Genomic DNA, 15,975 nt, shown 5'->3' with positions numbered 1-15,975 from the left:
CGAGTTGCCGCGGGCCCCTCGCACGAGGGCACCGGCGCGCGAGACCGGGGCGGGCCCGATGCTGGCCACGCGCCAGGCTTGCGCCCCCTAGCGGCCTCGCGCCGCCGCCGTGGGGGAGGGGCCGCGCGCGGCCAGCAGGGGCGTGGCCAGCAGGGGGCGCCGCGGGCGCCGGGCCGGGCGGGGCGGGGGCGCGGCCACATAAAGGGCCCCGCGCACGGCCCGGCCTCACAGCGCTGCCGCACCCCCGCACGGAACGGAGAACGGACCGGCACCGCGCCCGCAGGTAAAGGGCAGCGCCGCCGCCCCAGCGCGCCGCGGTCCGGCCGCCCCACAGCACCCTTTGTCCTTTCTCTCCCGGGCGCGGCGCCCCGCAGCGGGTCCCCCTGGGTGCGATTGTGTTTAAGGGCTTTTTTCCCTTGGGGCGGGCGGAACCCCGCGACCGCGCCCCGCCCGCCGCGACTGGCGCTGAGGCGCTGAGGGTGCTGCACCCCGGGATCGCCCGCCCTGTCATGGACTACCTCACGTAGTGCTCGGGGCTCCCGCTAGTCGGTGGTGTCCCTGGCGCTGGCTCGGGGGCCCTCGGCTGTCCACTCCCGCCTGGGGAGTGGCCGCAGGCGCGGCCGTGCCGGTGCCGCGGTTTCAGCCTTGGCCGTGGCGGGGCTGCTGCCCTCGGCCCGGTGGGAAAATCCCCCGTGTGCCACCAGATCGCCTTGTCAGGGGCCAGTACGGCCGAAAAACGAGTGCAGCCGGCAAGTCGGTGGGTGCCAGCGACCCGCTCCGTGCCCCCGGCCAGCCCTCCCTCCCGGGAGAGGAGCTGTACGCCGCAGTCACGGACTTGTTGCAATAGTTAATTATTGCCCGTAGGCCCGAGCCCTTCCGCGGGACCAAGAGGGATTTGGAAATACACGGTTTCTTCTAAGTTGCCTTGGCTGTGTGCCTGGGTTAAGTGTGTTTAACGAAGTGCTGTTGCAGGGGAAAGACCTTGCTGGATTTTGGCAGTTCAGTACAAAATCAGCGGGGACGAGTGACAGAGTTGAGCTCTGGGGAATGTGTGCTCTCTAGAGGAGCCTGTCGGCATGGTGTGCAGGCAAGGGATGCTGCTGCAGTGGGGGCACTGGGGGCACTGGTGGCTGAGGATGGGACGAGTGCCAGTGCCTGGCCATGGTCGCACAAACATGCTGGATGCTGTCAGAGTCGTTGAAGAGGCTGCTGTTCCCACACATCAATGGAGGTGTTTCTCACCCACCTTTATGTTCTCTGCATGGCAACGCCATCAAATGGTTCTGAAGCCAAACTGATTACTATGACTGACACAGTCTGATTTGTCCTAGTTAAGTGGAACCAAACCACAAAGCAAGCAGTATGTTCGGGGTTTGTGCCTGTCTACATTTTTACTTTAATGAATCAGACTGTTTCTCAGATTGTTCCAAGAGGCAAAACTGAACTCTCCCACAGCAGTAATTCTGTGCCGAGGCCATGGACTATGATACAGACCTTATTATTTAGATAGTCACAGTTGAAAATTGGGTTCAAAATACTTGCATAAGTAAACTGATTTCAGATAGAGTGAGGTCATGTGAAGTTTAAGTTCTCCTTGAGCACTAGAGAGACCCAATATTAGCCAAGGTGCTGTGTTAGGGATAGAAATGCCTGAAGTAGTTTATCTTTTAAACTGAGTCTCTGTAATGCAACCTCATTTTATTTTTTCAATTTTTTTAGAGTTTTTTGTTATTTTTTGGGTGGGGCTTTTTGTTTGCGTTTTTTTTTGGTTTTGTCTGGGGGTGTCTTTTCTGGTGTTTTGTTGTTGGTAGTTTTTTTTCCTCTTTGTTTTTGAGCTTTAAAAGGTTTAGAAAAGTTTGATCCTGTGAACATAGCTTAGAAATTTTATTCTCTTCTCAGACTAAAATTGGTTAATAGATTGGATTTTGGAAATGCAGCACAATTTACTTTAATTTAATAAAAGAATTAACCCTGGGATAGTCTCCCAACATGCTTGCAATGGGAGGCCCTTGCTCTGCAAGCCTCACACCTTGGAATGATTTGGTCTGGATGAACAAGTCCTGTGTACAGCAGGACCCTTCATTCTGGATCAAGTATTCCTGGCCCTTGGTCTCCAAGACTGCAGCCTCAGGCACAAGGGTTTGCTATCTCACTGTAGTATCCAGCAGCTGCACACAAGCACAGGACTGTCTGAGGGAGGAGCTTGCCAACTCACAGCTCTTGCATAATCCGAGACCCAAGAAGCTGTGGCTGCTGGAAAGAAGGGCACTAGAGCAGTTCAGTGCCTGCTGAGGTTGTCTTGATAAAGAACAAAGTGCAAATAGAAGGGCAGAGTTCAAGTTCTTTTTTTTTTTTTTTAGCCTTTGTTCCCTACACCAAACAAATCTGTCCAGTATTTATTTTATCTGTAGAAATAAAGCTTGCCACAAGTAAATACTCTTGATGTGTAGCACTTGGATTTTTCTACCTGTTTCCTTCCTTCCTGGGGGACAAAGTTAATAAAGAAGCTTACAACATATTAATCTCAATAGTTTCAGCAGTATGAGCTGTCATTGTAATCATGTCCATTAACCCCTGATTTTCAGAAAAAGGTGGAGAAACAGGTAACTGGACTAGAACTCAGGAAATCTAAAAGTAAGCAGTGCTCTATTTCTGTGGAATATGGGGGAAGAATTTGGTCATATTTTAAAGTTTTTTGATACAATCATTATTAAAGCCCATGCCCTTAATTGTCAACATATTAACCTTTCTTTTTATCCTCACACAGATCTTTCTAGGAGCTGGGGCTTTAAGGAAAATACCATGTAGCATGAAACTAAGGATAAACTGAGATTATTTTCCAGACTTTTTGGAGAGATCCTATAGTCTATGTTACTGCTTCACCTAGTTATGTTGTAAAAATGCAGGATACATGTATTAAAAGCTATTAACTTAGGTTGGACTTTTTTTATGCCTATTGCAGTTCAAGATGTCTAAAAAAATCCGTGGAGGCTCCGTTGTGGAGATGCAAGGAGATGAAATGACACGGGTCATCTGGGAGCTGATTAAAGAAAAGCTGATTTTTCCTTATGTAGATCTGGATTTGCACAGGTAATGACTCTGTGACATTCAGCTGAATGTACTGAAGTTTGCATGTGTCAGGAGGTGTTGATGGATTTTCATTTAGCACCGGAAGCATGCCCTCCAGGGTTCCTCGCAGCAGTAAGCAGTGCATGCGGAGTTGAGTTGTGAGTTAGAGTTTTGCCTGTGCTGTGTCTCCAAGAAAGTGTCTCAGAGACATGGCTTGTATTTTGTTTTCCTCTGTCTTGGGGGTTCCAGCACCTGGCAGTTTGCATGACCTTGCAGCCTAAAGAAGAAATATGGGCTGTTTCAGCCAGTCCCTGACTTGAAGCATAGCATCCTGCACTCCTGAGTGGGCTTATGGCTTCTTGCCATGCCTGTCTGAAGATCTGCCCAGAGGACAGAAGGGTGTGTGTAGGGTACAGACTCTGCCCTGATGGCTGTAAGCCTGAGCTCTGCTGTTGACAATGTGATCCAACTGTTGCAATTACTCCCTGAAGCTAGGCTGTGCTCCTATACTCCCTTCTGGAGAATAACAAATACTAGCAGCTGGGTACAGCAAAAGGAACATGCTATCTATAGCATCTGGCCAAGCAGAACAAATAATCTTTTCCTTTTCTGGCCACTGAGCTATAATTATTAGAGAAGTATCCAGCTACATTGCTCCTAGCCATGTGGACAGAGGCCTTCAGTGGTGTCTGCCATAGTTAAACCCACAAGTCTGACCTCTTCCCCTGTCACTGGAGCCATTTGTATGCCACCCACGTTAGGCTTTCTGCTTTCTGGTGTTGGGAACCAGGCAGACAGGAACCCAGCAGCATAATACATGCACACAGTCTGGAGAACATCCCTTTTCAAAGAGGGTGGGAGGAGGGCAAGCAAACCTCTGGCTGAGGCAGCACAATGGCTAGATTGATGTACAGCTGGCTGTGCTTCAGGGCTGTCCCATGCTGGGCACCCATTGTTCTCCAAAAGCTATTGAAACAGTGAGTATGGAAATGACCTTCCTCTGATGTTTGAGAGGAATATTGGCAGTTTTGCTTCCAGAGCAGGATTGTGGGTCCCTTGTCAAAGCAGTTTTGAAGTCTAGTATAGCTTCATGTGCTCAGTACATGAAGGAAGCCAGAGCCTTGAGCACAAGAGGTTTGAAAGAAAGGCTCATATCTGGGGACTTTGCTGCTCCATGCAATGAAAACCCTCAACTGACAGGTGCCATTGCAGGAAACTCAAAAGGCAAGGCAGAGGAGATAGTCCCATCCTGGCAGCAAACCTTAGCCATGAACTGAAGCTCTCCTTTCTCCCATCTCCTACCAACCTCCACCAACAGGAGAAATGTCACTGTTTAAGTCTGTTTTCTTCCAGTCCAGCAGCATTTGCACTGGAAGAGGGATAACTTCATTTGTGGCAGAATGCTGCAGCTACACTCACAAGGACACGTAGGGTCTTGTTTCTTTCCTGTTGAACACAAACAAATGTCCTGGGAAGTCCTGATGATGTTTGTGGGTTTGTTACAGCTATGACTTGGGCATTGAGCATCGTGATGCTACAAATGATAAAGTAACTGTGGAAGCTGCTGAAGCCATAAAGAAATACAACGTTGGCATAAAGTGTGCAACCATCACTCCTGATGAGAACAGAGTGGAGGAGTTCAAGCTGAAGCAGATGTGGAAGTCTCCCAATGGCACAATTAGAAACATCCTAGGTGGCACTGTCTTCAGAGAGGCGATTATCTGCAAGAACATTCCCCGGCTGGTGTCTGGGTGGGTGAAACCCATTGTCATCGGCCGTCACGCTTATGGGGATCAAGTGAGTCACTCCAGTGTTTACCCCTCTTAACAGGCTTATTCCTGGCTGGTATAGAGCTCCAAAGACGTAGACATCCATCCCTGTGCTCCTGCTCTGTGCCTTGCATTCCACCTGGGAGCACACACGTGCTAGCACTTTGTTTGTGCTGCACCCGGCAAGTGTGGGAGAGCATGGTTCATGCCTCTGTCCCTTGAGCAGTGTCACTGTATAAACAGCATTCAGAAACCTGTGCTTGGATTACACAGGCCTGTACTTAGGCACTTAACTCTGCTAGGTTATTGTTCTTCACCTCCCTAGAACAGTCCTTCCTACATAAGAACTTTATGAATCTTTAGAAAATATTATTTTACGCTGCCCACCTTCTTACTTTGCAGGACTTTCTGGTGTCAAATGTTGCTTACAGCAAAAATGGATAAAAGTGAGTGACTTCTAGAAGTGGGCAAAATTGCCTTCTGTATGGGGGTGTGGTTTTGTTCTGTTTCTTGCAGAGCACACCTGCAGAGTTGATATCTAACCTGGGCACATCAGGCTGTGGTGCAGAAGTAGGGAAACCTCTTATCAGAACTTCCCTGACAATGGTAGTACAAGGCTGTGGAAAGCCCTGGAACCATTCTCAGTGTTGTGCCCTCTGGGTAGCCTGGAAGATAAGAATCAGTCATACTGTTCTCCATGGGCAATCATACGTTATAAAGCTACCAAATGTGGCAAAAGAGAAGTCTTCTAGAGGAGCCAAGTGCTTAAATAGGTGGCTAAACCTGCAAACTGAGGGGAAGTCATTAAATTACCTGCTATAGGAAGGTAAAATAATAAGTTTTCAAGAGGAAAATAATTGCAGAACCCTGACACTAGAAGAGAATGGGATTCAACATCCTTAAAGGTTGTGAAAAATTGAGAAGGTTAAAATAATAGGAAACAGTGGATTAAAGGGAAAGGATTGAAACCCTGCAAAAGTATGAGATTAAAGTGAAAGGAACAATATCAGAACATACAAAGGACATAAGAGCGAGACACTAACTTCAGAACAGCTCAGGGAGCAGATTCCCTTAATAGGAGGAAAGCTACATGAAAAAGAGTAATAAGTTTCAAGGAAATGTTACCTTAAATAGTACTGTTCAGGACAATTGGGAAGATGAGACAGCATTTACATACCTAAAGTTTTTAACTTCAAAGGCTCTTACTACAGCTTGGCCGTTCAAATGTCATCTTGTATGATGTATGAACCCTACATGATCAGCAGCTGTAATATGAATGGCTTTTTTAAGGCAGGGAGAGGAGCCTTTCTGTCCACCAACCACACAACAGTCTAAATACTCTGCACTTTAAAACTTCAGCACATCTGGAAAAGTAGATACTCTGGCCATTGATGGGGCCCAAGAATCTGTGAGCTTTTTCCCCTAAAGGGGAAGATGGCTTCTGAAACAGGTGGACTTTTCACTATTTAAGGATACAGTTTAGTGATGCTCTTGGCAGTGCTGGGTTAACTGTTGGACTTGATGATGTTAAGAGTCTTTTCCAACCTAAGTGATTCCATGACTCTCTTCTGTCTAAGCTCTAGTAAAATAATCCCATGACAATATGGCTGAAGAAAGAGTCTGCTTAATGGGGTTTTTAGTCCAACTGTTTTTCTGTAACCTGCCCTCCCAAATGAGGACTGTCTTTTATGGTTCTCTTTTCCTGACAGAAAAATTATCATGGCTTTTTTTTTGTTTTTAACAGTACAGAGCAACCGATTTCGTGGTACCTGGGCCTGGAAAAGTAGAGATGACCTACACTCCTGCAGATGGAGGCAAACCAGTCACATATCTGGTCCATAACTTCGAAAGTAGGTATTTTCTCTAATTAGTCATGAAAACTGATACACTGGTATTTTTTTATTTAATTCAACCTTGAATTACCAGTCAAATCTGTTTGATGGTAAAATATGACTTCAAGGGAGAGTGGGGGAGAAAGTTTGGGCCATCTTCATTTATTTGTCAAGTACTGAAAGTACCTGGAAACCTTCCTGGGATCAAAGAGGCACATCAAGAACACAATCATATTGGATTGGCCACCTGTCATGTTCATTATATGATGACTCTGGTAGCAACATATATGTTTTTCTCTCTGATCAGAGGCACTTACTATGTAAACTAGGTTTGACCTATGGGGAGATAGATTTGAGAGCAATCCATGTGCAATTCTTTCTGGGTTTAGTTTGTTTTGCTGATCTCTATACCTCTGCAGTTTTTGCCCTTCTTTATGAAGCAGTCTTTTTATATGCTCAAGAGAAATGGGAATTAACACTTACTCTGTAAGGTGGAAAGAGGATTTCACAAGGATGCTCCTGACTGTGTAGGCTGTAACTGTTTTCATAGATGCAGTCCCAAAGGTTTTGGTGTCACTCTTCTCCCTATTGCTCTGCTGGTTGCAGACAGTGCAAGGCTCAGAAGAGTCCTGGCGTTGCTGGGCTTTGTTAATGGAAGCAGTTGCAGACATGTTGCCAGAACTCAGGCTGCTTTTTCTAGGGGGCAGGATTCAAGGAAACATCATACAAGTCATGTCTCTTGTCTGTCATTAATCAAAGGGTTCAGGATGTAAAGTCTTACAGTGACCTATTTAGCTACAAAAAAATGAAACCACATAAACCAGTTGGTTTGTGTGCAGTTGGTTTGGCAAACAGCTACCAAGACTGACATACGACCCTCTTTTGTAATACTTGATTTCTCTGGCATGCTTGCTCCTAGAACCTACATCTCTATCATCTCTTGTTGCATAGCCTTTCATCTGGAGTTCACCTTTGTGGCCAGTCCCAATCTGTTTTCATTTGCTAGGTGACTGGTGAGCCTATGTTGGAGATGTGTGGCCATCCAGCTGCCAGTCTTGTTTGCTACTCTGCATTGCATCAGCAAGCAGAATGCAGGGAAATGCCAAGATGGCAGATTACTGCTGTTGCTCTAGGGAGCTGGCCTCCCCACAGATAACTGTTGTGCCAGCACAACTCCCATATAATTAAGGGAAGCTTGTCTTTTTGCTGTATTAATATGTTCAACCTTGACATTGAATCAAGAGATTTTTGGGAGGCAGTAGGATTGTATGACTGCAATAAGGATTTTATTTTGCATGTATGAAAATAGCTGTTTTATTCAAAATTAATAGCTGTCATCCAGCAACTGTGAAATCATGGTTCCAAAGGACACAGTCTGTGTAGCTGAACACACCCTGAACTGTCCTTGACTCCATAGGGAAGGTACAGAGATAACATGTAACAGCAGAAATTTCATTCTCTGCCAATATCAACTTTAAATGACATTGCTGTCTTGGCAAGCAGATAAACCTCCTCTGGCTTCCCCTCTTCATTCTGCATGTATGTCCATATAGTAACAACCATCTGAAGGTGGTAAGGATAAATGGATATTTGGAAAAATAGCTATTTTAAAACTGTGGGTGTTTCCAGAACAAAGCTCCCTAATATTGGTTCTGTACAAAAACTAGATAGATGGTGGTAGTGAGGTGCTTAAAATTAAGTACGTGGTATCTAGTTTTCATTAGAAACAGAGCTGTGCTCTGAAAATGACAAAGCTTTCTCCTGAAGCTCTAGACCCTCCTTTCACCCACAATCATCCTCTTCCATGATCTGAGTGCTGCTTTCTTCTGGGTGAGCTGGGCTGCAAGTTCAGCACACTTCCGTTTGTGCTTCTAACACATCTGCCTTACACAATCTAAGTCATGTGAATGTTGATAGTTCCTCAGAGCCTTCTCAGGACTTGCCTGAGCTCCCACATGATTGGCACATTCTTCCCACAACTTGCTAGAAGTGAGCCTGAGCGGGTGGATCAAAGCACCAGGGTAGGCCACACATGTGCTGAAAAAAATGCAGGAATTCATGTGGAGTCTTGTTTACCTGAGCTAGGCAAAGCAGTCCTAGAGTTAGTTCTGAAGGTGCAAAGCATTTAAGGTGTGAGCACATCCCTTTCTGGCTTTGACTGAGACCTCCTGCTCCAAAATGCTGCCTGCTGCTTTGATAGAAAAAGACTGTGTTACTTAAATGGCTAGTAGGAGTTCAAGTACATTCACTTCTGTCACAGTGTGCTTGAGTACTTAGGTTGGATTAGAACAAAACTTCTTAGAGGGATTAGATCACATTATTAAGGTGTACTTGCCTGTAAAACAAAACCACCTTCCTATCCATGTGTCACAGAACTGCTGGAGCTTTGAGATGATAACACAAAGCAAATCTTCTCCTGAAAGAACCAACCTTAAATTGAGAACTAGATTAAGACACCTGGGGACAGCACCAGTCTGCCTGCCAGCCAGAGTATGCTATGGGTAGAATAAAATTCTTAAACCAAAACTAAATCTAGTTGATTCCTATCTGTTCTTCCTCCACTAACAGGCTGTGGTGGTGTAGCCATGGGAATGTACAATCTTGACCAGTCTATCAAGGATTTTGCCCACAGTTCCTTCCAGATGGCGCTGTCTAAAGGCTGGCCCCTCTACATGAGCACCAAAAACACCATTCTGAAGAAATATGATGGCCGCTTCAAAGACATCTTCCAAGACATCTATGACAGGTAATCAGTTCTGTACTTCCTACTGCAGTGCATAAGTCTGCAGCAGGAACATCCTCTCCAGCCTTGTGAGTTGCTTTTTCAGACACTCAGCAACACTTTAAGGGCACAGGGGATGCCATCTCTGTCACAGTCTCCCTTGTCCTGCAAGGCACAATACTCAATGTGGAAAGCTCTGCTGAATGTGGCTGTGGTGCCCATATCTTCTAATAAAGCCACAGATTCTCTGTGGGTGCCTCTATAATTCTGAAGCAGCCAAGGGAAAAAAAGAGTAACGAGAATGCAGGGTTTTTTGGTTTTAGTCTTACCTCTGTGCACCTCTCTATGTACAGACTCTGCAATTCCCTGTTTGTATGACAAGGTGTTTTGGTTTTTGTTTCCTAGAGAATACAAGTCCCAGTTTGAAGCCAAAAAGATCTGGTATGAGCACAGGCTCATTGATGACATGGTTGCTCAGGCCTTGAAATCTGAAGGAGGCTTTGTCTGGGCTTGCAAGAACTACGATGGAGATGTGCAGTCTGACTCTGTTGCACAAGGTATGAGGTGCTTCCTGTGCCACACTGAAGCAGGCTTAGTGGCAGTCTCTTGTGTCCTTCTGTCACATCTAATGGAATGGCCCAGGATGTGACGTTTGGTCTCAAAACTTGTATTTCAAACTTGTTGCCAGTCATGGAGGTATCAGGCAGTCAAAAAAATTCTGATTTTGCTTTTACAAGAAAATCTATTGAATGTAGACTCTGTAGTTGTATTTATTTACAGGAGGGAAGTTTCTACCCCATGATAACTAGTAGGCTTTCTAGTCTCATGGACAGTATTTAGACAGCTGGTTCTCTGTCACTGACAGCTTGGGTGAAGCTGACTGCTGCTGAGTGTGATGGCAGGTGCTCTGCAGATAAGTCATAAAACTTTCAGGACCTAAAGCTACCTGTCAGGTGTAAAGAGAGATATTGATAGGTTTAACTAGACATAATTGCAATGCTTTATCAAAATCCTATATAACCAAGGTGCCTGGTGCCAAAATAAATATGGATGCAGAATTCCACAGGATGAGATGTGTGGCTTTATGTAATACACTCTTTCTGAAGTAGTGCCACTAAACTGCCTCCCACAGAACAAGAATGTGTTGGACTGCTAAACAAAGCAGCTTTCAAACATGGACATCTCTGAAATGTACAGGGTTAGAACTGGTGTGAATGTCCAATATCAGAAGTTGCTGGTTCCTCTCATAAGAGCAGATGCTCTTAATAAGTTGTTTTGTTTCCTGTCACCCTGTGTGAAAGACAAGCAGCCCAACACTTACTGTTCTCTTACTGTACATTTTCAGTAGAAATCTGTCCAGCAAATTAGGTAAGAAAACTAATTTCCTTGAAATGGTGCACAATGTCTGTATAGCTATAGCTCATGGTTCAGCTGGACTTCATGTTCAGATGAACTGTTATTTTGATGTGTAGGGACTTGCCAGTTAATTGCAGAAGCACTACTACAGCTCTGCTGTTCAGGGATTTTCCTATCGGTGGGAAGATGTAGGGGGATTGTAGGATGGGGAGATGAAGGGGAATTTGAGGGAGCTGTCCAAAGGAGACACTGAGCTTTTGAAACTTGTACTTTGTAGGCTACGGCTCTCTGGGGATGATGACCAGCGTGCTGATCTGCCCTGATGGCAAGACTGTAGAAGCAGAAGCTGCTCACGGGACAGTCACTCGTCACTACCGCATGCACCAGAAAGGCCAAGAAACCTCCACTAACCCCATTGGTGAGCTGCTTTTCACTGCCCTTTGTCATCTCTGGACATGAGAGAACAAGTTTAGAGTAAGAACATCTGCACCCTTTCTGTAGACAACTGTACCACTTAGTGGTGAAACTTGCATTTTTCTTCCAGAGATTGTGGTGACCCTTAAGGGGAAGAAAGTACCTAAGATTCTTAAATGCTCATTGATCAAAAGAAGTTACGAAAGTCAGAGGGTCTGCAAGCAATCACAAAGTAGATCAGTAAATTAAACACATGGCATGGAAATACCTGCTATATAAGCACACAGCAGTGGGTTTTGGATAAAGGGGCAGAGTGAAAGTGAAGAGAGGAATTAAAGAGAGAAAGATTAATTAAAGGAAGTAGGAAAGGAAAAAAAAGAGGGAATTTAAGGAAGAAAAAGAGGAGAAAAGAGAGAAAAATGGATCACTAGTCCTGGCTACAGCATTGATGTACTTTGGGCTGCTGTTTAAAGGGTTGTTAGAGAGTAGGGTATAGCATGCATTAGCTCGCTATAATCGAGAGCTGGAGGGGTCTCACTTTGGGTCACTGTTTATGGGGTTGCAAGAGAGTGGGCTTTAGTTATAGTAATTTTCCATCCTGGCTGCAATTCAAGTCAGTAACTTTCTTTGAAAGTTCAGTAACAAAAATATTATTCAACTTGGGTTGTTATTCAGGCAAGAAAAATACCTTTGCAAGGCTGTTCATTTAAAAAAAAGGTGCTCATTAGACACCACAAGTTCCTGGGTTTCTGATAAGCTTGCGAAAGGCTTAGGTGTGGTTTGCCAAGGCCTAATGAGTATTTCTCAGATCACAGTGTGGCATGAGGAGGAGGCAAGGGAATACACCCCCACAGTCCTCTCATGACTTAGTCAGCTTCTCTGGGTCTCTACAGACAGAGCTACAGCCTGAAGCAAAAAACAGGCTGGAATGGAGTGAGTGCAAGCAATAAACTGGACCTAACTTAGCCTTTATGCACTCATTCTTCAGGAAACTATTGATGTATAGCCACAAGGCCTTAAGGTTTAGATTGGTTGTTTTTTATTACTCTTTCTGATGGCCCAGATGAACCACCCACACCCCAAGCCATGTACACAGTCAAAGTGTAAGGGTACATGAAATGGGACATGAGGGAAAGCATCCTCTAAATTTGCACAGAGACCAGAGCATAATGTAGTGTTAGGAAAAGGACTGTACCCTTCTGTCACAATATTCTCTGTAACTACAGAGTCCTACCACCTGGCATTCTTTCTGACTTGGGCAGGAGGAAAATAAAATGACATGCATAGAAGAGATTACTGGAGGCAGTGAGTAATTTCTGAGGTCTGCTTTGGTTTTTTTTTTTTCCCCGAGTTCCACAAAAGGCAAAGGATACCTAAATGAGGATAAGTGTTCTTTCCCATACCAGATTTTGTATCTTCTTTTTCAGTCTGCTTTCCATTTTATTGGTATTAAAAAATTCAATTATTGTTCCACATGATGATTGGGTCATTAGAGCAGATTAGAGGAACTTTCAGGAAGTTCTAGTAAGATAGAATAACCCAGTGTTCTCTCTCAGCCTCCATCTTTGCATGGACAAGAGGCCTTGCTCACAGAGCTAAGCTGGACAACAACACTAGCCTCAGGAACTTTGCAGTTGCCCTGGAAGAAGTCTGCATTGAGACCATTGAATCTGGCTTCATGACAAAGGACCTTGCTGCCTGCATCAAAGGCCTGCCTAAGTAAGTGTCTGAAATAACCAACTATGCCTAGAGAAGGTTGTTTTACGTGGTGGCTCTGAACAGCGTTGGCTGGAATGTTATTTTTAGTATGGTAAAGAACAGGAGTCTGTCTCATAGGACTCCTTGTACCCAGTCCTGTAAAACAAACATGAGACATCCCTTACCCAAACAACTTAGTGCAGATTGCTCTCTCCCTGCTATTGCACAAAATGAATGGGAGAAAAAAGTAAAGAAGGAATTGCAAAGATGTACATGTTTTGTATGACAGTCTAGCTATGGTGGTCAGATCCTAATAAATGAAGAAGACCTACATAACTGTAAAATATCACCTGGCTACCTCTTCCCAGAGCCTTATGGCTAAAACCCCAGCCTGATGAGCAGGAGAGAAGTCTTTTGGTTTTAGAGGCAAAACATAAAGTTCTTTGAATAGTCTTCCTCTGCTTCATTTGAGTCTATACAACTAATACCTGTCTTGTTTTGTTTCCCCCTGCCAGTGTCACACGCTCTGATTACCTGAACACCTTTAAGTTCATGGACAAGCTTGCTGAAAACTTGAAGCGGAAGCTGGCCTCTATGCCCAAAGCTTAAGGCATGGGTTGCACTCAAGCTGCCCTAACAAAGTGTCTCCCACTTACATCAGAGTGTAAGTGGCATTGTCTCATTTGTTGTGCTTTTTAGGCTGTTCTTCAGCTTTGGCCATCTGGTATTATCACACTGGTAGATACTTCCTATCAGAATCATCTCTTTGCCCAATTACTCATTTTTCTCTTGATTTTCTGTCTGATCACACTTGAGTCTTCTTGCAAAGCACAGGCACTGGAGGTCTCTTTCCTCAAGAAAAGTGAATTCTGTAGACTGGAATCACCTAAGGGAACTTCATGACTTGAGAAGGTATGAACTGGGGGTTTTAGCAAGCTCTCCATTTTGTGTCTCAAAGATAGCTCCCTTCTTAACCTGCTGCATTGAGTCAACACTTTCCAGACTCTGCAGCTGTGCTGGATTCACCTCATATTTATGTCAAGATCTTGGACTCCATCAGGACAGTGGGAATGGTGCTCCACACCACAGTCTCTATTCCTCCTGTCAAAAGCCCCCTCACACACCTTCTGCCCCATCTCACAGACTTCAGTCTCACTAGAACGTGTTACAACTTTTGACTGAAGAAGCTTTGCATTTTGAGCACACTCTTCACCTTGAGATCTGTCAGGACTACTTTCTGCATTGTTTTTAATTGCAGTTGTTTTTTTCTTGTTCTTGCTTTCTTAGCAGTTGTTCTCTCATCAGTTTTAGTTTTTTAATAGGCTCCTTCCAATGTACAAACATTCACCCATGACTGCTCAATCTTGCTGAATTTTTAGTCTCACTCCCTCCACATGTGAAACTCTACTAATATATATATAGATGATACTCTAATTGAAGGAGATTCCCATGAAAAGGTGGGAGAAGCAGCAGCAATAATAGGAAGCACTACATGAAGCAGAAATTGAAATTCAGCCTGAAAAATGTCAAGGACCAAGAAATAAATTTTTGGGTACTTGGTAGATGCAGCCAGTGCAGTAGTTCCTCCAGACACTTTAAAGGAATGAGAAGAAATACAAGTGCCCTCATCAAAGAAAAAATTGCAAGAGTTAATGGGAACTTTAGGATATTGGAGAAAATGTGTACCTGCCTTTTCTGTTATTGCTTGCATAACTGGGTCTGTATTGTTCTTTGTTGTGTAACTTTACAAACACTAGATAAAAATGAACATAGACACTTTTTAAACTTTTAGAAAATCATGTTTTCTGACACCCTTTGAGCTGCTAGGTGAAGTCTACTTTTCCTAAGCAGATGAGTTTGACAAAAGCTCAGTATTGGTCTGGATTCCTAATTTTGTTCACAGCAAACCTGAGGTTTTTCTCTGTGACTTTGATCTATGTTTATCTCTTCCTCTAAGTCTGAAGGCCAGTTTGAGTCACAGCTCTGGTCAAACCAGCAGTGACCTACTGTGCAGCAGACCTTAGAAATGAATACCGTCCTCCTCTCTCAAGTACTTCCCAGTGAGTATAAGTGAGCTCAGAGGGCTATGCCAGCTCTACCACAGCCCTCCTGAATTTATCTTGTAGTGCCAACCAGAGCACAGTGTCCTGATACCAAGGGATTTGGTTCCATTGCTACAGTCAGGGCTGTAGCATTTCAGTAGCACTTAGTAAATGCTGGAAACAAGCCTTATAGGCGAAGAGCCTACCAAAGCCATGCTGCAGTGTCTAAATGCAGGCCATGCATTTAGTTATGCTCCTTCTGACTGGATGTGAAGCATAGGAACTGTTAACCTCTTCCCTCACCCCACAATTCATAAAGGTGCAAACTTTTCTCCAGTTGTCTGGGCTATTACTTACCCTTGTTGTCTTACGGCAAGTCATATCATGACTGTGAAAACTTATTCCATCCATGGTTGTGTGTTGGTTTTTTTTTTTAAGGAATATTTTTAATTCAAACTAAAATAAAAGCCAACTAACATTCCTTGTGTCTCCTTCCTTTGTGTGATTAGCAAATATGGGGAAACTGCCTCAGAGAGAGACTCCAGTAGCTTTCAGTACAGTCCAGTACAGGCTGGGACAGACTGCTGGAATGTGATATAAACAAAAAGTATCTCCCTTCTTAGAATAGAGTTTCAATTTGTTCTAGCCTAGGCACAGCTGTCATGTGTAGTGTCATGGTAAGCATCAGGTACTGTACAAGAATTTGAAAATACCACTTGCATTGAAATTTTATTTTGGGAGTAATACAAACTAATACATCACTGCTCAGCAAACAAACTGGTTACACATGAATCAACTCTCCCCCTCCAGCTGACTGCTAGAGGTGGTGATTAGGATAGATTAGAAACACCAATGTTAGACTAAAGGAGCTCCTATTACCCTGTGTTTGAAGCACAGCTCTGTAACTGCTCCATACCTTCAATGTCAGTGAATACAATCTACTATTCTGTTACTAGCACATGCACATAAGTGCAGCTGGAAGTAGTCCCATTTCTGACCCACAGAGGCAATGAAAACAATTAGTGGGAACACTTGGAGATCTAAGTTCCTGGCCTGGCTTCTGACATCAGTTG

General features: G+C 44.4%; 1 protein-coding gene across 1 annotated transcript; it reads left to right on the top strand.

Moving 5' to 3' along the window:
- Positions 1 to 193: 193 nt before the first annotated feature.
- On the top strand, positions 194 to 15,383 carry IDH1 (isocitrate dehydrogenase (NADP(+)) 1). Its single transcript, XM_054277817.1, has 9 exons — positions 194 to 283; positions 2,963 to 3,090; positions 4,575 to 4,866; positions 6,583 to 6,688; positions 9,239 to 9,416; positions 9,798 to 9,949; positions 11,026 to 11,166; positions 12,719 to 12,881; positions 13,376 to 15,383. Exons 2-9 carry the CDS (start codon positions 2,969 to 2,971, stop codon positions 13,467 to 13,469), a joined length of 1,248 nt encoding a protein of 415 aa, XP_054133792.1. The 5' UTR covers positions 194 to 283; positions 2,963 to 2,968; the 3' UTR covers positions 13,470 to 15,383.
- The last annotated feature ends 592 nt before the right edge of the window (positions 15,384 to 15,975 follow it).

This window comes from Melozone crissalis, unplaced genomic scaffold (genome assembly GCF_028551555.1).
Source record: "Melozone crissalis strain CALT ecotype California unplaced genomic scaffold, PUWL_Pcris_2 ptg000023l_1, whole genome shotgun sequence".
Taxonomy (NCBI): Eukaryota; Metazoa; Chordata; class Aves; order Passeriformes; family Passerellidae; genus Melozone; species Melozone crissalis.
This window is presented reverse-complemented; position numbering and strand designations above follow the sequence as displayed.

Excerpts from the sequence above, each read along its gene's own strand:
- IDH1 (XM_054277817.1), top strand. The coding sequence starts at position 2,969 with ATGTCTAAAAAAATCCGTGGAGGCTCCGTTGTGGAGATGCAAGGAGAT. Across the intron at positions 6,689-9,238 it reads TCTGGTCCATAACTTCGAAA|GCTGTGGTGGTGTAGCCATG; the intron begins GTAGGTATTTTC and ends CTCCACTAACAG. Across the intron at positions 9,417-9,797 it reads TTCCAAGACATCTATGACAG|AGAATACAAGTCCCAGTTTG; the intron begins GTAATCAGTTCT and ends TTTGTTTCCTAG.